This window comes from Indicator indicator, chromosome Z (assembly GCF_027791375.1).
Source record: "Indicator indicator isolate 239-I01 chromosome Z, UM_Iind_1.1, whole genome shotgun sequence".
Lineage (NCBI taxonomy): Eukaryota > Metazoa > Chordata > Aves > Piciformes > Indicatoridae > Indicator > Indicator indicator.
This window is the reverse complement of record NC_072053.1, coordinates 22,111,427-22,134,801: the sequence shown is the minus strand read 5'-3', so window position 1 is coordinate 22,134,801 and position 23,375 is coordinate 22,111,427. Positions and strand designations below refer to the sequence as shown.

The 23,375-nt window shown below is 39.6% G+C and overlaps 1 protein-coding gene across 1 annotated transcript in view; it reads left to right on the top strand.

Moving 5' to 3' along the window:
• The window catches only part of FYB1 (FYN binding protein 1), a 46,686-nt gene extending 26,413 nt beyond the window's left edge, over positions 1-20,273 (top strand). The window contains 9 exon segments of the mRNA XM_054397534.1: positions 3,387-3,415; positions 4,550-4,619; positions 5,945-5,976; positions 6,997-7,066; positions 13,857-13,944; positions 14,251-14,413; positions 19,021-19,054; positions 20,107-20,138; positions 20,251-20,273. Coding sequence (XP_054253509.1) covers positions 3,387-3,415; positions 4,550-4,619; positions 5,945-5,976; positions 6,997-7,066; positions 13,857-13,944; positions 14,251-14,413; positions 19,021-19,054; positions 20,107-20,138; positions 20,251-20,273 — 541 coding nt within the window.
• The last annotated feature ends 3,102 nt before the right edge of the window (positions 20,274-23,375 follow it).

Sequence of the window (23,375 nt, the reverse complement as noted above, 5' to 3'; positions counted from 1 at the left end):
TCACCAGTTTGTCTCCTGGTCAGCCTCTCTGATACTTCTCAACCATTCAGCCTCCTTTCACAGCTCTGCTCACAATGGACACAGCAATTCTCCTAACTGCTACTTGTTGCTAGTGCAGCAAGGCTCTGGCACTCCTTGCAGCCTGTGACCCGGACAGATGCATGTTTGCAGGGGACCCCTCTGTCTGGGTTGCCACATTTCTTTTCACAAGTTTTCACTCGGGTAGCAACTACAGCTGGTCCTGCCTGTGTGGCCTGCTGCACAAACTGCCACAGTATGACCAGATGATTCACAACACCCCTTACCTCGCCCTTGCTCGGTGCACAGGGATCCTGGGGCATTTGAACAGTCTGCTGTGGCTGCAGCTCTGCCCACACCTCAGCTGCCTCTTTCGTGAGATTGGCCACCTTGGTGAGGGGTGTTGCTCTGCTCTGTGTAACCCAGCCTCAGACTAAAAAAAGACCCCATATGCCCATCTCTGCCACTCTGCCAAACTGCCCTGTGGCAGTTCAGCCCCAGAAGCTGATCTCAGAGGCTGATCTCTGTGGCCAGTTTTACAACAACAAAGCAGACTCTTGCCACAACAGAACAGCCATTTATATTAGAAACTTATAACTGAGTTATTCAAACTGAAATAGTCAGAGAACGGATTCTGGAATCCAGCACCCATAAGCACTCATACTAGCACACAATCCATACTATTGCAGTGTTGCAGTCCAGAGGAGAACAAAAATGCAAAACATGCAGGATTTCAAATCACCTGCAGGAAGTGCAAGGCTCTTCCCTCCCTGTCTTTTCTTATACTGTATTTTGAAGTCACATGCTGCTTTTTCTAACATGCAAGAATTAAAGACCCTAAAAGCAATGGGAATACTCACTGCACTAGGCAACTCCTGACTACCCTCATTGCTCTCAGGAGTCTTACTGTGAGTCCGAGTCTTACTGCCTCTTTCCTTTTGAAGAGACAGACTTCTGGAAGCATGACTAGGATAAGTCTTCAGAAAAGAGTGTGGCTAATGTATTTAGTCCTGAAAATAAGGCTTCTAAAACCCCGTGAGATGGGTTTGAGTTATACTTTCTTGATTTCATCTGTAGCTTCACCTCTACAGCACAGTCTCACATGCAGTGCTACATTGCAGACTCTCTACTTCATTGTGCCATATTTGTCATATTAAATAGATCTGCAGCTAGAGAAGCGCCACCTCCATCTGTATATCAAACTTGCTGGCAGGGAAATATCCTCGTGATCTTGTGGCAACAGTATCACATGATCCAACAAGATGGTGGTACCTCTGTTACCACCACAATCAAAGGTCTGCCTCTGTCATGTGATGCAACAAACTGGCTCCCATTCTTCACTGTATATTCTGATATGCAGAAACATGTATCCCAGGATTCAGATAGCGATCTGCAAATGGATGTAGGGGATTGCAATGTGTAGGAGAACAATCTTGAAACACTCAGTTTTTACACCTGCTTTTACTGTATCCCAGTACCTTAACTTAGAGGCCTGTCTGGAATGAAGAGACCACAGCTGGCTGGCTGCTGGAACATCACCACAAGCTCCAGAAACAGCATTTAGAAAGATCTGTCTCCAGGCTGGCATTCTTTCAGCAACCAATATAGTTTTGCATCTGCTATTTTTCCAGGTTGCTCAATATCAGTTTTCCTTCCTGCACATTGGTATCATACCATCATAACCTAGCCAGAAGAGTTGCTTTAGTTGTTCTAGGTGTTTTAGGTGACCTGAGCATGAGGGATTTCATTGCAGAGGTATCTTTGTCCAGTCCTTTTCACTACAGCAAGCATTACAATTAGCCACCTCAATGCACAAACATGGAAAATGTATTGAATTCAAAAGCAAGCAAGAATGCTAATACTGTTGCATACTAAAATAACAGTGTGAGGAACTTGGAAGGATGAATTGATTTATCCAATCCTTTAAGCTGTATTTTGACATTTTTATCTTCCCTAGTGATTTAACAGCATTCTCTTCAGTTCAGGAGCATAAATTGTTGTTAGGTCTGATATACATCACAATGTTGTTGAAAACACTGTAAGAATCCCATACTAAAAAAAAAGCCTCCTGACCAAACAGTATTCTCTCATTATCAGTAGTTTGACTACATGACCTCATGAAATTCCTTACAACATGAATTATCCTAAGTCATTTGTACTTTACTTTTAAGGTATTGACATGGAATATGTTCTAAATATAATAAATCATAGTTATAGACATAAATTTGCAATTCCTTGAAAAGTTGCACTTTATAGAAAATTGCTAACAATTACTAACAATGTGGACTATTTGTCCCAGGTTTGGCTAGGATAGGTTTAATTTTCTTCACAAGCAGTTGGGAGAGGCCACACAGGATAGCCAGCAGAAGCAGATAGTGGGGTATTTGATAGCATAAAGGTCATGCCCCTATATATAAGTGTGGGAGGTGGGAGGAGCTGGGGAGTGGAGTAGGAACAGGCTTGCTGGTGAGTGAAGTGTCAGTGGTTTTCATGTGTGGCAGGAGTTTTGGTTTCCAGACATCGAGAGAGGGCATCACATTTTATACGACTTGTTTTTATGTATTACTTTACTGTTGTTGTTACTCCTGTTGCTCATTCTTTGTGTCCTTCTATTAAACTCCCCTTACTTCAGCCCACCCACAGCATTTTGCATTTTGCTCCCAATGTTTCTTTCCCTGGGGGTCAGGGGGAAGGCAGGTGGGCGTTGGGGCAGTTGTGTGAACAGCTGCACAAAGCTCAGCTGCTGCTGGGCTTAAAACCACTACAGTGTTCTATGAAAATATGCACCTTCTTTGGCTTGAAATATCTGTATTGACTTATACAGAATTTGCCTCACACCTTTACTTATAAAATATTGTAATTTTTGTTTACATTAACTGAAGATGGTATTGATGACCTTGTGTGAAAGCCATTTTAAAACGTTCTTTTCTGATTTGTAAGGCGGGCAGGGGAAACAAAACAAAACAACAGAATAAACTCACAAACAAGTATTTTTTTTCCAGTTTACCTGACTCTACAACAAATTAATCTTCCTCATCTTGAAACCCGTTCACTTATGAATCAGACAACACATTTTCTTTAGAATTACTGGGAACGCAACTACTATTTGACTCTAAGAAACTAGTGTGAGTGTGGTGAAAGCTGAGATCAAAAAAAGAACTGGTACATTTAGTTGTTGTCCATATACAACACACAAGAATGTGCCTGAGATTCCAAGGCAGAATTTGTAGTGCTCGTTTGGCAATGTAGACAGGTGCCAAAGACAAAAGGCTTAGAATAAGTAACTACAAAACTGATAGGTGATTGTGGTGTTTTCTTTTTCGAAGGGATGACTGTTTTTCTCTAAAATTACTCGTTTCTCTTTCCAGTCAGTCTGGTGGTCAAAGTGGAGTTGGAAGTAAGTACTACATAGACTTTTGGGGGGAAGTTTTTACTGTGTATTGTTTACCTTAAAATCCAGACCTCTGCAGCTTCCAAATATTATAGCAATTATTCATAAGCATGGTAAATGTTAGCTAAAAAGCAACAAAGAAAGAAGTAGAGTGGCCAAATTAACTTTCTTCCCACCTATGGGAAACTGGGCAAGACAGAAGATTTGTCTGGAAATACTGTGAATCAGAAGCATGCCAGAAGATGACTTCTAAATTTCTCTCTGTGTGTGAAGGTAAATCATCTCAAAAACAGTGCAGATATAATTGGCAAAATATTAGCATGAACAAGAGGTTTTGTGCAGGAAAAACCCAGTTCTGAAATAGCCAGTAATACTTCTAATTAAAGCTGCATATTTCAGACAGTTAAGGGGATGCTGGAGTCCTAACCAATGTGGCTGCAGTAGTATCACACTGTCAAGAATACACATTCAAAGCCAGTTTCCCCTTTGGTAGCACATATTTTTACATAGCATTCTCTGTTGATCACAAGAGCACAGCTCATCTTTCTCAGAGTTTAGATACTAGTCATGGCACAAGCATCCCCTGGCAACGCCAGATGAAGCTGCTGCCAGCTAAATACAGATTTCAGTGATTACTCTGATCAGTGGGTAGAATTGGACATGGAAACTGAGCTCACACTGGGCTGAAGGAGGTGGGACTCAAAGGTCAGCTAAGACCAAATTTGGGTTCTTACATGCACTTTCTTCTGGCTTCCCTGGATTAGCACAAGATGTCATTTGCTGAGAGTGTTGGCTTGACATCTTCAATCATCACTTGAGTCACACACAGAAATTTAAAAGTGATCATAATGATTAGGCCAAAATCAGACATTTAGAACTTAATGTAAATACACTTGTTTTCAGAATTTGTGTTCTTGTGATTGGCAGTGCCAAGACTGAATACTGTGCATAGCATTCCCAATTGTGATGTCTAAATCAATGTTTCAATAAATAGGCTGTACTGGTTTACAGAAAGATTCTATTTACCAGGATATTGCACAAACTGCACACACATCTGACATGCTCAAGAGGCCAGTAATGAATACTCTGTTCAGTCGCATTAAATATGAATGCATTAATTCACTGTTTGGTCTGTTAAAGACACTTTCCCACCTCCTCCTTCTGATCAAGAAATTTATCATGGGATTCATGATGAAGATACCATAGCTAGGTATGTTTTTATATAATTTAAATATTTTTCTTTAACAGTGTCTTCCTTTAAACTGTTATTATTTTTAAATTAGGTATAATAATGAGCAAGTATTAGAATAGTCAGCAAGCGGGTACACATCGGGATGGATTTGTGAAACTAAATAAAAGTGGTCTTTGGTCTTTTGGACAAGTTTTATTCTGCATTTAATTTTGGTAAGTCATCAAAAGCAGCTGCAGTCCTGAAAATCCCCAAATCCAAAACTAGCTCCGAAATGAAAACAACAAACTAAAATGCTAGCTTGATGAGTAACATGAAAACAGTAAATGAGCAGATTAATATCTGTATCTACAGATGTATCTCAGTAGCTACAAAAGACTTTACAAAACATACACATTTCTAGGTTAGCATTTAGGAAAGTGTCCTCACCTTGTGGCATATGCATTGTTGGCATTAATGAGTATTACGTGCATCAACAGACAATTTGAACTAGACCTTTTAGAAAGAATGTTACAGTTTACATTCCATGTGTACTCCAAAGGTCTGTATCACAGAATGAAGAATGATATCTGGTCCTGAGGACTCGAAGAGGATAAAGGTCAAAGATGTCAAAAGAAAAGTGTATGAGAAAAAAACAACCAAAGCCAACGTGGCAGAAGATAATGGAAATTAATTGTAAGCGTCTGTCAGGAAATCACAGTGCACATTAACTAATTCTAGAAAAGCAATGATCACATGCTACTAACGTGTTCTCACAGCAGCGTTAAGGAATTGTGTATCAAATTGCAGCTCAGGATGGTATTTTTCTGCAGAAACACTGACCTCCTTTCTTTTCACCTGCATAATATAATTATTCTTTTAAGAAGCTGCACTTCTTGCATAAGTAATTAAAAATGTACCCAAAAAAAAGTGTTGACAAAAAGCATCAAAATAATGAACCATTTTTGTGCCGCTTTGGTGATGTAAGTTTGCAGTATCCTTAGTTAAGATGTACTTTGCTTACAAGTACAATGCAGCTGAGATAAACTGGTAAATCTAGTCCCATTAATCCAAATTTTTATAATAGTATGCCGAACAGAAAAATGCAAAGGCTCTCCTTCTTGTCTAGAGATTAGATCAGCAGCTGATGTTTTTACCCTCACCTTCTCTCATACAGTCCAGAACCAGTTTAGTTTGATTCAGTGGTAAAAACATATTTAGTCCATGAGTATTGCTGGTGTCAGTGGGGCTTCACAATGTCTGCAGGTTACTTGGAGCCCATGTGCTACAAGCTTTTAAAGTTATTTAAACTATGCAAAAGCATATTAATGCGATGTAAGTATTTAATAAGCTTTTTCTTTTATCAGCAGGTCTCCTTCAACAGAAGAGTTTGGAAAAGGTAATGAACAGCCTATTGCTCAGTTTCCATATTGATTCAGGGATCTTTTTTTTCTTTTCCTGTGTGCATAACTGTATCATATTACTCACAAAAATACATTCAAGGAAGGAAACAGGATTTCCCATTACTTACCCAGTTCCAGGAAACAAATTTCAAATATTGTGCCTGATTTGGTTAGAGACTGCATTGCAATCTTTCTAGAAAGTATTTTTTGAGAAGATGTGATTTTTCTGTGTGAGATTTCCACTAGTTCATTTTATTCAACATTAATTATGAACACATAGACTTGGAAAGAAGTACTTAGTGCAAGACTTCAGAAATAAAAAGAGATTCTTAGTAGTTATTATTACTGCTTGCAGTGTTTTTGTAAGATAACATAGACTCATAAATATCAGTTCAGCCATGGAATAAAAAATACATTCTTATAATTTTTAAGGCTGTTGCATGAACTGAACTTGTAACATTTTATCTCCTACTAGTCACTGATTTGATGAGTTGAACAATTGCTTCCTCTCTACAAAAATGCTGAACGTGATGCAATGTTATTGGGATAACAATTCTTTTTACTGCTTTGGCATTGCAAGTTAATCTAAAAACTAACACACATATGATTCACACCCACTGAATCGATCAGAGTGCTATAGAAGTGCCTAAGTGTACATCAAAATCAAACCCCAAAAATATACACAGTGGGAAATGCACTAATTAAAATGAAGATTAAAGGCTATCGCATTAGCCAACATGTGCTAAAACTTGCTTCTGCTTAAGAAGATTAAAACATCAGTGAATACCTCTTATTATTAATAAAGAGTCTTATTCTGAAAAAGTTGGCTGGTGTTTGTTTTACACAGTAGATTGTGCAAACTACAGAACCCACAGTTATTGTAGACAGTAAACAGCTACAGTACTTGCCATAATTTCTCGTTAGTTTAGTTACACTACTGTAGATTACAACACAATGTAGTCAATACTCAAGGATCACATAATAATTTCCCCTTCTTTTAAACACTATTGTTTCAGATCAAGGAGACAATGATGTTTATGATGACATAGGTTCTTCAGACTTCCCTCCTCCACCACCTGAGCTTGAGTAAGTGCAAATGGGAATTACTCCCCTGATTAGAAAACTGTAATATACTGTGAAACATTTTCCAAGTATTAACTAGAGGCAGTTATTTGGTGGAGTCAGGCTTTGTAGTTCTTGTAATCCTGCTGTTGACAATGGCAGCTGAGTGCTCCTGCCTTCATTTCAGAATGAAATAATGATTTGACTACAGAATCACAGAACCACAGAAACATTCAGGTTTGAAAAGACCATGAGGATCACCAAGTCCAGCCAATAACCCTACTCTACAAGGTTCACCCCTAAACCATAATCACAAGCACCACATCCAAATGACCTTTAAGCACATCCAGGGCTGGCAACTCAACCACCTCCCTGGGCAGCACATTCCAATACCTGATCACTCTTTATGTTAAACATTTTTTTCTAATGTGCTGTCTAGACCTATCCAGTCACAGCTTGAGGCCATTTCCTTTTGTTTTATCACTAATTTCCTGTGAGAAGAGACCACCACCAGCCTTTCCACAATGTCCTTTCAGGAAGTTGTAGAGAGCAATGAGGTCTCCCCTCAGCCTCCTCTTTTCCAAACTAAACAGCCCCAGCTCCTTCAGTCGCTCTTCATAAGATCTATTCTCCAGGCCCTTCATCAGCTTCATTGCCCTCCTCTGCATTCACTCCAGCACCTCCACATCTCTCCTGTACTGAGGTGCCCAAAACTGAACACAGTACTTGAGGTGTGGCCTCACCAGAGCTGAGTACAAAGGGACAATCACCTCCCTACTCCTGCTGGACACAGCATTTCTGATACAAGCCAGGATGCCATTGGCTTTCTTGGCCACCTGGGCACACTGCTTGCTCATATTCAGCTGCTTGTCGATTAGACCCTCCAGGTCCCTTTCTGCAAGACAGCTTTCCAGCCACACTTTCCCAAGCCTGTATCATTGTTTGGGATTGTTGTGACCCAAGTGCAGGACCTGGCATTTGGTGTAGTTGAAGCTCATGCCATTAATGTTGGTTCATTGATCCAATTTATCCAGGTCCTTCTGTAGAGCCTCCCTACCCTCATGCAGATCAACACTTCCACTAACTTGGTGTCATCTGCAAACTTGCTGATGACACATGCTATGTCTTCATCAAGATCATCAATAAATATGTTAAACAGAAGTGGTCCCAACACTGAGCCCTGAGGAACACCACTTGTGACTGGGCACCAGCTGGCTTTAACTCCATTGACCACCACTCTTTGGGTTCCTATTCAGCAAGGCCTGATGCCTTCCCCAATGACTCATTTTTCAGCACACAGGGACAACCTGCTCCTGAGCCTTTAAGAATTCCCTCTTGAAGTATATCCAACCTTCCTGGACTCCTGTATCTTTCAAGGTGGCCTCCCAAGGGACTTTGTCAATCAGCATGCTTTGAATTTCAACCTCTTTCTGATGGACAAGAGGTAGAGATACATGGCCTAAAGGTGTTCAATTGTACAGTCTCTGCATGAAGTCCTCTTCCTCTTGAAATTTGGAGCCATTTTGGTTGGTGAGCTGATCAGGATCGACACCGGGTCTGCTGTGCCTGCTTTGGGTTCTCTCTCTTTTCGTTTCTTTTCGGGGTTTGATGGCGGAAGGACCCTGGCAGAGAGCGACAACCAGCGGTCGTCCTCTCGCGTGCCTGCTCGGGATTGTGACGTCAGCCACGGGAATGTTTAAAACCCGGCGGGGCTGAGCGCGCGACGCCATTTTGGCTGGTGAGCTATAGGCTTCTTGCCTGCTTGCACGTGCCAGGTCAGCTGACAGGGTACAGGGGGAAAAAAACAAACAACCAACCAAACAAAACAACCTCTCAATAAAATCTCTGATCTCAAGATCTCTTGCCAGCAGGTACCTACCATGGTAACAACTCGGACAAAGGGTGTTAAACATGCAGTACGTTCCCAGACTGAGTCTCTCTACAAGCATGCTGGTGTTCAGGCTTCTAGCTGCAGTGAGTGTTTGAGCCTGGCACGTGGTGTGGAGGGTGAAGGAGACACCTGTGTCAGGTGTGACCAGGTGAATTTTCTCATAAATTTGGTAGCTGAGCTGAAGGATGAAGTGGCTGAGCTGAAAGCAGAAGTAGCAAGGCTCAGGACCATACGAGAATGTGAAAGGGAGTTGGATATGTGGGAACAGGCTTTGAAACCCTCTCCAGTTGAGGGGAGCAGTGGAGGATGGATACAGGTCCCTGTCAGGGGAAGCAAAGGGAATGCACCCCGACCCTCTTCCCCTCCCCCGCTGCCCTTGAGCAATAACTATGAGACTCTGCAGGCTGAGGGCAATGTGGATGAGAGTATTGTAGAGGAACCGATCAAGGAGATACCAAAGACGAAGCAGCCCCCCCAAACCTTAAGGACCAGTGTTACAATGAAAAAGAGAAAGGCTATAGTTATTGGAGACTCTCTCTTGAGGGGAACAGAGGGACCCATATGCCGTCCTGACCCATCCCATAGGGAGGGGTGCTGCCTACCTGGGGCCCGGGTGAAGGACATCACCCAGAAGTTACCTAAACTAATCCAGCCCTCTGACTATTACCCATTGCTGGTAATCCAGACTGGAAGTGAAGAAATTGAAAGGAGCAGCACCAGGAAGATTAAAAAGGAAATTAAGGCCCTTGGGAAATCAATTGACAGGGCAGGAGCTCAAGTGGTGTTCTGCTCAGTTCCCTCAGCTGCTGTGTTGTACACTGAGAGGAACAGGAAAACCAACACCATCAACAGTTGGCTTAGGAGATGGTGCCAGCAGCGGAATTTTGGCTTCTTTGATCACGGGGCAACTCTTACTGCACCTGACCTGCTGGACCAAGTTGGGTTGAATTTATCTAGAAAGGGTAAGAGGGTGCTGGCACTGGGCTTGGCAGGACTCATTGGGAGGGCTTTAAACTAGGTCTGAAGGGGGTGGGTGTGGAAACCAGTCTCCCTGGAAAGGAGGGAGGACCACACAAACTGGTGAAATCAGCAGCCCAGCTGAAGTGCATGTACACCAATGCACACAGTATGGGCAACAAACAAGAGGAACTGGAACTCTTGGTTCACCAGGAGAACTATGATGTAGTTGCCATCACAGAAACATGGTGGGACGATTCTCACAATTGGAGTACTGCACTGGGGGGTTATAAGCTCTTTAGGAGAGACAGGCAAGGGAGAAGAGGAGGAGGGGTGGCCCTGTATATTAGGGAATCTTTTGATGCCTCAGAACTCGAGGTTGCAGATGAAAGGATTGAATGCTTATGGGTTAAAATCAGAGCGAGGACACAGAAAACTGACATCCTGGTTGGAGTCTGTTATAGACCACCCAACCAGGATGAGGAGGCCGATGAGATATTCTATAAGCAGATGGAAGCTGTCTCAAGATCATCAGACCTTGTCCTTGTGGGGGACTTTAACCTACCAGACATCTGCTGGGAACTTAATTCAGCAGAGACGAGACAGTCCAGAAGGTTCCTAGAGTGCATGGATGACAACTTCCTGATGCAGCTCTTAGGTGAACCTACCAGGGGTAAGGCTCTGCTTGATCTGCTGTTCTCAAATAGAGAAGGGCTGGTGGGAGATGTGATGGTTGGAGGCTGTCTAGGGTGCAGCGACCATGAGATAGTGGAGTTTTCAATATGCAGGGAAATAGGGAGGGGCAGTAACAGAACCCTCACTTTGGACTTTCGGAGGGCAAACTTCAGGTTGTTCAGGCAACTTATTCAGAAAGTTCCCTGGGTAACAGCCCTTAAGAACAAAGGGGTCCAGGATGGTTGGACCTACTTCAAACAGGAGCTCTTAAAGGCACAGGAACTGGCAGTTCCCACATGCCATAAGACGAGCCGGTGGGGAAGACGACCGGCCTGGATGAGCAAGGAGCTCCTGAAAGATTTAAGGGAAAAAAAGAGGGTTTATCGCCTTTGGAAAGGGGGGGAGGCAACTAGTGATATGTTTAAGGATGTTGTTAGATCATGTAGAAGAAAAATTAGAGAGGCAAAAGCACAGTTAGAAATTAAACTGGCTGCTTCTGTGAAAGACAACAAAAAGCATTTTTATAAATATATTAATGCTAAAAAGAGGGGCAAGAGGAGCCTCCACTCTTTATTGGACGTGGAGGGTAACATTGTAACTGAGAATGAGGAGAAGGTTGAGATTCTAAATACCTTCTTTGCCTCCATTTTCAACAGTAAGGCAGGAGGACTTCAGGATAACTGGCCTCCTGAACTGGTCGATGGGGTCAAGGAGCAGTGTTGTACTCCTGAAATCCGTGTGGAATTAGTTCGAGACTTGTTGAGTCACTTGGATATTCACAAGTCCATGGGACCTGATGGGATTCATCGTAGGGTGCTGAAAGAGCTGGCAGATGAGCTGGCCAAGCCTCTCTCCATCATTTTCCACCAGTCCTGGCTCACTGGAGAGGTCCCAGAAGACTGGAAACTGGCCAATGTGACGCCCATCCACAAGAAGGGACGGACAGAAGAACCTGGGAACTACAGGCCTGTCAGCCTGACCTCAGTGCCAGGGAAAATCATGGAGCAGATTGTCTTGGGGGCAATCACTGCATACCTGAAGGATAGCCAAGGAATCAGGCCCAGCCAACATGGATTTAGGAAGGGCAGGTCCTGCCTCACCAACCTGATCTCCTTCTATGATCAGGTGACCAGCCTGGTGGACGTGGGAAAGGCTGTGGATGTAGTCTACCTGGACTTCAGCAAGGCCTTTGACACTGTCCCCCACAGCAAACTCTTGGCCAAACTGGCAGCTTGTGGCTTGGACAGCAGCACTCTGCGCTGGGTTAGGAACTGGCTGGAGGGCCGAGCCCAGAGAGTGGTGGTGAATGGTGCCACATCCAGCTGGCAGCCTGTCACTAGTGGTGTCCCCCAGGGATCAGTGCTGGGCCCCATCCTGTTCAATATCTTTATTGATGATCTGGATGAGGGGATTGAGTCCATCATCAGTAAATTTGCAGATGACACCAAGCTGGGAGCAGGTGTTGATCTGTTAGAAGGTAGAAGGGCTCTGCAGAGGGACCTTGACAGGCTGGACAGATGGGCAGAGTCCAACAGGATGGCATTCAACAAATCCAAGTGCCGGGTGCTGCACTTCGGCCACAACAACCCCATGCAGAGCTACAGGCTGGGGTCAGAGTGGCTGGAGAGCAGCCAGGTGGAAAGGGACCTGGGGGTATTGGTTGACAGGCGCCTGAACATGAGCCAGCAGTGTGCCCAGGTGGCCAAGAGAGCCAATGGCATCCTAGCCGGCATCAGGCATAGTTTGGCCAGCAGGAGCAGGGAGGTCATTGTACCCCTGTACACAGCACTGGTTAGGCCACACCTTGAGTACTGTGTCCAGTTCTGGGCCCCTCTAGTTTAGGAAAGATGTTGAATTGCTGGAGCATGTCCAGAGAAGGGCAACGAGGCTGGGGAGAGGCCTTGAGCACAAGCCCTATGAGGAGAGGCTGAGGAAGCTGGGACTGTTTAGCCTGGATAAGAGGAGGCTCAGGGGTGACCTCATTGCTGTCTACAACTACCTGAAGGGAGGTTGTAGCCAGGAGGGGGTTGGTCTCTTCTCCCAGGCAACCAGCACCAGAACAAGAGGACACAGTCTCAAGCTGCGCCAGGGGAGGTTTAGGCTGGAGGTGAGGAGAAAGTTCTTCACAGAGAGAGTGGTTGGCCATTGGAATGTGCTGCCCAGGGAGGTGGTGGAGTCACCATCCCTGGAGGTGTTCAAGAGGGGATTGGACGTGGCACTTGGTGCCATGGTTTAGATAGGCATGAGGTGTAGGGTGACAGGTTGGACTCGATGATCCTTGAGGTCTCTTCCAACCTTCTTGATTCTATTCTATTCTATTCTAAGGATTTGATCTCAGCTGCTGCCGTATTTTAAGAGAAAAAGAGATAGCGCTCTGTGTTATAAGCATGAAATACATCTGTAGGTGTAAAGTTCAACCCGGAAAAACTTTCATCCTTGGATCAGGAAGTTATGGCCTTCTTGAGCACAAGTGTGTCTGTGAAGATGCTTACATATCACATTCTGTTGTCACTAAGTCCACTCAGGTGGATCTAGAGAGTCCACTACAATAACCTAGTCTGGAGGTGTTTAAACAGGGAGAGCTCCTTGGACTGTGTATCCAGAGGAAATGACATGTCCCTCCTAACCTAAATCTGGGTTACCATACATACTCACATAACATTTATCATCAGTGAAATTGTCCTCTGCAACTCCTAGAGCGATCAGTAAGGACTGAAAACTAGAGTCAGACTTTACTTCCCAGGTACAGCATGAAGAAGCACAGTTAGGGAATGAAATGCATGCTCATTAGCACAAGTTAACAACATCAGGGATGTGGAATAAAACAGAATTTGAAATGGATCTTTCAATGCAAGGTCTTCTGTGGGTACACAGGACTAAAACACTGTATGAAAAAGATATTCCAGCTTCCTCCACGCTGGGACATGTAGTGTCCAAAGATACAGAGACTTCACAAAAGTTGCTCCTTGCCTATAGACTCCAATGTGATGGTTATCATTTACCTAAAGTATTTTTGTTCTCATAGCTGTAGCAGATAGATACTTCAAAAATTTTTTCTTGTTCACCTATGTTACAGATACATTAACATCAGAATAAAAGTAGGAAAGATAACCCCAAATTTTTATTTATTTTTATATCAAATCTGTATTGTATTATCTATATTAGTTTTGCAGAGCAAGCAAAGCATAGTAAATACATACGAAGGCAAATGCCATTTCCCTAAAATTATCAGAAAAGTTTTAAATACCTCAATGTGTTGCTAATTTTTTTATCTATAACCTCTTGTTTTAGATCATCAAAATCAGCAAGCCTTGGAAAATACAAACAAAAATCTAAACATATAGGAAAAGAAGAGACAGAGGTCAGAAAAAAAATTGAAGTAAGTTTTGCTTATATAAAATATAAAGAATAAAATATCTGTTCAGTGATCTCTCATCTGCAATCTCTAACTTGTAAATTATCCATTAATCTGTCTTTAAAGTACTACTTCTTGTAAAAACAGTTATTCAAGTAGTCCAAAGGACAAGCATGGGCACATATAGGTAGCATAAACATTTGCCTAATTTAGAAACAAACAAAAAAAAAATAGTAATAAATTTGAATATACTGGTCTAAAAAAAATGTGTTATCATAAGATTTACCTTGGTGGTATTTAACCAGCATCTATTTATTTTATTTTTTTCAGTTTGGAGGTGAAATGAAAGTTCCTCACTCTACCAGCACAGTATGTGACTTGTCCCAGAGAACTTTGGGATTTAAAGACTTAGAAGTTAAACCAGGGAAGTCTCTTGAAATTATAGAAAATAAGGAGCATACCAAGGTTCTCTGCAGGAATAAAGAACGAAAGTGTAAGTTGTTTTTTTTTTTTTTAATCAAATTAGTACAAATCATCAGGGAATGATTAAGTCAGGATGTGTAAAAGCCCTTTTCACTGCCATAATAATGCAGAGGCTAGTACTTGTCTTTTTCCTTACCTGGAGACTGACAACAGGTAGATTGTTTTTATTTCATTATTGTATTTTAAGAGAGGCTTGCCTTAAAAAAACCTAAAACTCCAGAAGACAAGACATACCAAATGCGAGGAAAAGGACAACTTACTTATATATATATATATATATCTTCCTTTGCATCAGCTAAGATTATCAGATATTTTTCTTGCTTCTATTTGACAAAAAAAAAAGTATAGCTATGGTACATCACAGCGTCTAGTAAAATTAAAATCCTTGCTGGACCTCTGGGAAGCTCTTCCTATTGATTGTGACCAAGGGAAAATCAATAAAGAGATTCTTACTTTAGATTGCCAGAGACGGAGTTCAATCTTTCCAGCAAGCTGGTGGGGAAACTACTTAGGAGCCTTCCCTCCAGCATTTGTCCTCATTGCCAGGCCTACTTGTTCTGGGAGCAGTGCAAAGCCTTTCTGTGTTTTTTTGAAACCCATGGACAGAGTGAGCATTGTCAGAATTTTTTGCATTTTTGGAAAGGTCTACTGATGGTTCAAATTTCTTAATGTGCTTCTGTTACAATACTTTACAAATCTCTTAATGAAAACTCCTCTGTGTAGAAACAAACCACATTCAAAGTAGCAGCATCCTTCTACTCACGTTTACTTTCTTACCTCTGACCTATGCAGAAGACAGTCCAATGCCATAAACCTATGAAGTGGAGTCATTCATTTCTATTTTTTTCTTCTCTGTACTCAAATATTACAGTTTGGAGTATAGCCTTCTTCCTGGCAGGCCTGCAGGTCAGGAAGAATTTCTTGCATAACAACACATATGTTTTTCAAAATATGGATTGCACTAGCATAGCCACTTTCCAAAGAGCAGCTTTCAACGCTGCATTCTTTTTAATCAAGCTAATAACAAAGTAGAAAGTAGTTCATGTCGGCTGTCTTCCTCACATAGTCTTCAAAGCCTTTCAAAAACGACAGGAGCTACTACTTTGCTATGCATAAAAGAGCAAAACAAATAAAAATATCCTTCCTGAAAACCTCTGAATAGATCTCTGTCAATTTTCACAATTAATTAGTGAAATTTGAATCCTACTTTAGTTAAGTGACAGGTTTTTTAGCTATGTGCTCTAGCAGCTGCTCTAGTTCTTATATCCTAAAGCTCTGATTTAACCTTTTGAAAGACAGATAGACTGTAAATCAAAAATTCCAGATGTTTTTGTTGCTTCCTTGCACGTGAATTCTTCAATTTGATCATTAAACTATGAAGCACTTCCAGAGCTTCATGTCCCTACTGGCAATTAAACAAAGTTACAAAATATATTATAATGTCTTCACACCCTTTTAAGCAAGGTCTAATGATCTTAGGAATGTATTCTCCTATTATCTGTACCACTTGATTTCTATACTACTTGAAACTTCAACAGTGCAGCAAGGAACCAATTGTCCTTTACCTTCTCAAATTCCTTCATTTTTTTGCTATGGTCTGACCCACATGCCTTTTTCATTTTCATAGATTTTGCTTAAACATAGGCTATAAATTGACTTTAGTGCCTGAAAATCAAGTTGTGTCCTCTCCAAGTTTCTTTTACACTGTTAGAGAACTGCTGGCCTGATGTGTCATGGCTTTCTGTGGTGCTGAATAACCATGATGGAGTGTACCAACCTGCTGCCTTGTTCCCTGTTACAGAAGCCACATAAATACGAACACTTTAGTCAGAAACCTAAACATTGGATGTAAAATTTTGGATTAGTAAATTTGAAAGAGTGTGAGGCCAGCAGATGTATATTTCCCACATCTTCAGGGGTAAGAAACCATCAGAAGAATATGGATCATGCTTTGTAGTGGTAGGAGGATTGTCACATACACATCTGGTTTGCAGGTACATTGTGTTTGTATACCATAGCTGTAAGCCAAGAAATTTTACTTCCACGTATTTCACATGAGAAAATTATAAAAAGCAAAGATTAGATTAGTCAAATGATGTAAAATTATTCCAAGGAGACTTCGGGAGTCCTGTAAATCATTGGATTCTGCTTAAAAAGAATTCTAAAAAGATGAGATCATTAAAAAAAAAATCCTCCTCCAAAAAACCAACCAACCAAACCCCAAACAAGCAAACAAACAAACAAAAAAACCCCAAACCAACACAACTTTCCATTCCTTTATCCTATGAGAAAAGGCAACCAGGCTAAAAATACCCTAAGCAGACAGAGCCTTCCCTATATGTGTACCAAGTTGCAAACAGTTTGAGAGAATATACAAGTGACAACACATCTGCAGCACTGGGTTCTTTGACCATTGAAGATTATCTACAGCTTAACATTTTTAGTAGGTAAACGTTATAGGAGAATTTATGAAAGCATCAGATCTTTATGACTCTGAAGATTAATACAGGGAAATTAAGCAAATTTTACCTGCATAGCTGCAATCAAATTTTAAAAACAAGGAACTATTTTTTCATTCCTGTAACTGTTAGGTCTTAAACAGAAACTAAAGCAGATTAGTGCCAAATAAAATACTATTGCATGAAATTATGTATCTTTAGGTAACCTTCAGCACTAGAATCAGACAGAAGTATTATTTAAAAATGCAGTGGTTTTAATCTTTCATGCCCTTCACAGAGCAAATAACTGATCTACTTTCTATATGGCATATTGTGGATAAAAAAACCTTATTCACAGTTTAGATATGCAGCATATTTATTTGTACTTATTTTAAAATGGAAATACTCCCAAATTATAAAGAAAAGCTGTATATAAATTACTTATTGCTATTTGCAGGATGATTTGGAATATTGTTCTTGTCAGATAACTTTTCTAATACTACATACAGGAATCATAGGACATTTTTATATATCAAAATTTTGGCCAGTTGAAGATTGTAATAACTTAGCAGCTTTTCGAACCATATTAGCTCACTGTGTCTTATGCTTGGATGTAAAAAAGGCTTAATATAAGATTCTTCAGCTGGACATTACTGTGTCTTAAAAAAAAAAAAAAATTATGTCTTATGTGGTTGTGTTTGTAATTGTGTTGTAGTTTGTGTCATATGTATTTGGAAATAATTCCTTGAGTTAAACAGTAAGATCTGGGGATTTAGCTAGACTAATCTGAAGGATCACCACCAGAAATACGAGCAGAAGAGTGATACTTCTTTCTGTACTGCATAATGGTTCCACTAAGTACCCATAGCAGTAGTACCTCCAGGAATTTAAGGAACTTTACAAGTCAAGCTAGTAAATTTATTCTAAAACCTATGAATTTTGTATGAATTACTGAAAACCTGTCATTTCAGTGTGACTATTTAAGCCTTATAATGAATAAAAGGAAACTTGTACAGTAATTTCAAATATAGCACAAGATCACATTTCTGCTTTAGAACTGTCCTAATTTTGTACCAACATACTAATATCTACCTGAAAATGCATAGTAACTGTTGTGGCTTCTCCTCATATGCATTATGCCAATTGACAAGTATTTCATTAGATATCTTTTGCCAAAGACAGCAAGCAACTTTTTCAAGAGATTAAATATGTTGAAGAAGAATATGTTTAGGTTTATCTGATTTCACCACTAATGTAGCAAAGCAGCAGAATAATTCACAAAGAGCTTTTCTACAGTATTTCCATTATCTATGTAAACAGTTTTTGTCAATATGATTTGTTTTTCATTAAACATCATGTTAATTAATTGCTCTATACATGTTGAAAGACACTTTTGTCCCTGGAGGAAACAATACATATTTTTGTGATCTATTGTTATTAGAGATATTATTATGTGGTTGTTATTATTATACCACATATTTTGTGCTGTGGTTGGTGAACTGTATTTTGTATTGCTAGCTATTGTTTCACACTCCTCTCATGCAACGAGGAAAATAAAACATAAAATACAAACTTAATCTTGCTTAATCTATAGTACTATTTTTTTCTCTCTGCATCAGTTTTGTACACAGTGGAACCTACTGCAATGAAACAAGAGAAACTGCATTTTTTCCAAGTATGTAGCACAGTAGATATCTCAAACCTGCTGTAGAATTCTGATTCCTTAACTAAGGCACAATGTTATACTAATAAGCAACTAAGAATACTTAAAACTAAAATAGGACATAGCAAAATTTCCCTCCAGTACATATCCATTGAACATTGTTATCCATCCATTATCTTCTCCATCTAAGGTATATCTTAAAGAGAAAAAAAAAAATCACAGAATGACAGAATTAACTAGATCTTTGAGATCATCAAGTCCAACCTATTACCTGACACCATCCAATCAACTAAAGCATGGCACTAAGCGCCACATCCAGTCTTTTTTTAAACACTTCCAGGGACAGTGACTCAGTGACTCCACCACCTCCCTGGGCAGCCCATTCCAATGGCAAATCATTCTTTCTGTGAAGAATTTTTTTCCTAACATCCAGCCTAAATTCATTTCACTAATGCTAGTAACAGAAGAAACAGCATGAATATTTATATTAAATATATCTATATATTAATTTTACAGATGGCTATGTTTTACGAAGAAACTTAGTCCAGGAGTAAGTACAAAATTATCTTCTTGAGAAATTTCCAAAGTGTTTGTTAAAAGTTAAATGCAATTATTTTTAGTATGTCATTCAAGTCCTGCAAATTGAGATATTTTTTATGGAGTATAGATTTCTCAAGAACTAGTCTATATACATCCATGCTGGAAATTTTCCAGAGCCACAAACTCTGATTTACACCATGAAAAATTACATAAATTAAGCATTATTTGTACTAGAATCTATTACTGAACGGCACATTAGTGTGATTAAGTGTATTGATGCCATTTTCAAATGTTTAACTAAAATGGACCAATTTTTCTTCAGCTTTATTTTTATTTCAATTTCCAAATTGCATTTTGTTTAGCATTTAGGTTCTAATCCAAAACCTTTGTCACACAAAGCATTTCCCTTCCTTTCAATTGGCTTTATGTAGAACTGAAGCCTGCCAACACTTATGGACATGTTTAATTTATAAGTAAAAATAGATTTAGTAGCTTTGATATGCCTGCACATGTACCTAAGTGACATATTTTGAAAAATGCTTATTCATAGAGCATGTATCATTTATAGACATTACCTGAAGTCATTATCTTAAAAGGCGCTTCTCCAAATTCTTTATGGCAGTGCCAAGTATAGAAACAATCAAAAATTTCAAGGCCATACTGATTTTTTTTTTTTACTCATCTTTTCTGGTTTTCATTTGAAAAATCAGTAATTTATCTTTCATGGAAATATCTCTATGAGTTTGTGTGGTGGGTTGGAACCTAAAACCAGCAGAGTTTGTTACAATAGCTACTTAAAAACTAAAATCCCCAGCCTTTTAGTAAAGTAAGCCTTTCACATTAGGAAGAAATGTAGCCAGATCTACCCTTCACTGAAAATCCTTTGACCTTCTTCCTCAACACTGTTCTATTAGGAGGTTACACACTCCTAATTAGCAAATGAAGTATTTGATATCATGTCTGCGCCATACCGCTCCCCTAATTTGTACCTGCATGCAAAGAGTAATACATATCTGATGACTCCATTTTTAAATACATCGTTTTTCTTCTCTTATCTTACAGTGAAGGAGAGATCTATGATGACATTGGTGATGGTATGTTGAACATTTGAAAAAATACAAGTGTATCCAATTACCCCCAAATACTTCATCCTTCAGTCAAAGTACTATACAATACTAATGTTTTTGTGATTTATTTCCATTTCAGATTCCATCTATGATAATGAATAATACAGAATTACAAGCAAGTTAGGGCTTCACTGCAACTCCTATTTTGAAACTCCTGCTTGTGAAAGCCAGAGGCTTCACTAAAGCCCAATATGAAGTTCATTGGTTACAGTCATCTAAATCTAAAAAATCTACAATTAACATTTTTTAGGATTGCAGAGTTTTGTCCTCCCTTGCTTCACATATTGTTTGTATTTTTGTATTTGTACTATCATTTATCTGAACAATTAATATGCAAGAAATTTGATTCAGGTTAAGGTTATCATTTTCCACTTCAGATAGCTATACTAAAACAGTCCTGTTCAGGTCTACAAAGAAAAGAGAGGAAAATAAACCCTAGCAACAGGCTTTTCTCTGGCTCTAGTCTATTATACTAACAATATCTTTTTCTTATAAGTACTATTTTCATTCTAAATCCTTGTAAGTATTATCACACTTGGCTAAATAAGACTATAGAAATTAAACTGTCAGTGAGTTTTGGTCTCAGTGGAGTTGAGATTTCATCTTACACAAGTGCCTTTATTGAGGGTTCAAAATACAGTAAATTAAGGAGGCATGGGCATAAGAAACAAAAAATTAGCTGTAGAGACAACAGCCTAAAAGCTATTTCATTCTGTATTTAAAATCAAGACATACACTGAAAAGCCAGACAACAGAGCTGAGTTTCCTGTTCTTCATTTGCTATCCAACCAGCATCAAGGCATACAGATACCAATTTCACATGTAAACAGCAGCACCCACATTTAAAACCTAACCTTGTATCTAAAGTACAATGATATGTCTGGCTGGTGGTTTATTTATTTCTCAGAGACATTTAACAGGTTATCTGCATCAAATTACTGATATGCCAAAGAACTGAGAGGGAACTTGGACATTTAGAAATAGACATCAACTTATCGGTTAACAGTAGGATTTTCAGGATTAACAGTAAAGATTTTCAGGCTCTTAACAGGTAATTATCTCAAAAAGAGTTTGTGTTAAATTTCAGCATATATGCCTGGCCTCATCCTATTTTTATCTGATAGTAGAACTTTATGTGTTGCAGTGAGACGGACAAAGGAACTTCCCTCTTGAATATCATTTATCTTGCACTAAAGGATTTCAGTAGAGCACAAACTTCCTTTGTCCTCCTTAAAAACAAGTGAATTTTATTCCATGTAAGATTTTGTTGGCCATCGACCTCAAATACCTTTTTCAGGTTTTTAGCCTTGATGTGTACTGTCCTTCCTCACTGATTTTACTGACCAAACTAGTCATATAGTACATTAAATCATAAACCCCCCAAACTTCAACCTAAAAATCTGCATATTGTTTGCACAGATCAAGTATAATGTGATTGTTACAGGAAGTTGAAATGTATTCACAAGGTGCCACACACTGAAAAGTTACTAGTATTGTATGTTTTATATTTGACTGATACCTATTACTGGATGCATTTTCTTCTTTCTTCTGAATAAAACTGTATTTTCTACCAAGAAATGTGGGTACACTTTAATTTTTTTTTCTAAAGTAGGAACAACAGTATCTGAGCAGTAACTTCTGAAAATTACCACTGAGCAGCTGACAGTGAAAATCAACTTTATTATTGCTGCAAAGGCAGCACCACTATAATGTGCCATTTGTTTATCAGTAATTACTATCTAGAAAGTAAAATGTAAGCAGAAAATCTTCCAGAAAAACTCTGTGTAGGCAGTTTAATAAAGTTTTTAGGTTTTCTCACCGGTAATTTATTCTGTTGTTTAGAAGTTACCTATTTTAAAATTCATAGAGGAAATCTGTTCTCCCTCTTGTTATTTTTTCCCTCTCCAAACTCAGTGTATAATCCTGGAGTATTTGGCTGTGCCTGCTAAAATGTTCCGCAGTAAAAACATCAAAATACTGACATAAAACTTAGACTTCATCTGAACACCCCAAGTACTGATTTCCATCTGTGTTATACTTCTCTGCTGTCCCAGTAAACAAGTTAAGCAAAACAAAACTGGGAAAACAAAAAAGACTTCTCTAATTCAAGAGCTTTAAATAACTTTTCCACTGTTACTGCAGGCTCTGGACTGCAGGAATGCAGCTGATCTCCTGTGCATTCCCGTGTAAGAGGTTTATATTCCCAGTCCACATAATTGCAGATCCCTTGACTACCCCTTCTAGGGTAGTAACAAAACCCTCCTCTGTATGCAGTCTTCCTGCATAATCCACCTCAGTTGTGAAGATCACAGTGTTAGTAAAGAGAAGGAAATTCAGTGGAGGAACCTAAATTCACTGTATGAATTGGATCATCACTTTACAACCCTACCACTACGTTATTCCATGACAGATAAAGGTGTAGGCATGTGTCTGTGTAAGCATGTATGTATCTCTGTGTGTGTACTTTATGCCAAATAAGACAACTTCTCAGGAAACTAACAGACCTGTAAAGGGATACTTGTATGACTTCTGCTCAGAGGTCACAGACCACCTTACATGGAAAGGTTTTGGCACGCTAGGAGATGCAAGAAATTAGTTTCTATTTGCACAGCCTCAGTTCTGCCTTCTTGTGTAGATACATCTTTTTGCTGTGCATGCAGTCTATAATTACATGATGGCTCAATATTTTTTTCCACAGGATCCCCACCTCATTTAGTGCATGGGCTGGATGAGGGTAAACAGAAAAGGCAGCTGCTCAGCCAACCCCATTCAGTGTCTGACCGCTCCTTTATTTAGTGTGAATCTTCCCAAGCTTATGCTGCACCCAGAATTATTAGTTTCTCACAGCATTCATCACAATGATATCTCAGATTACTATGAATAGTAATTGATTTGTGAGACAGAAATATTTTATCTCTATTTTTAATGTATCAAAGAGAGGCACAAACAGAGAACAATTTGTGGCATACTTCCATTAATCCTGGATACAAACCCAAGCTGCTAAAGATAAAAGAATTATATTTTTAGCACTTTCCTAGATTAGGACTAATTGTTTCCCTTTTCTTTTTCTCTACTTGTGATTAAACACACCAAAAGAAGAGAAAAAACATCCTGTGTTTAAAAATTGTTAGCACCCAAAATGTTTATTTTAAATTTACTATGTTTATAGTAATAAAAATGGGGCAGATAAGAGATACTGCTTAC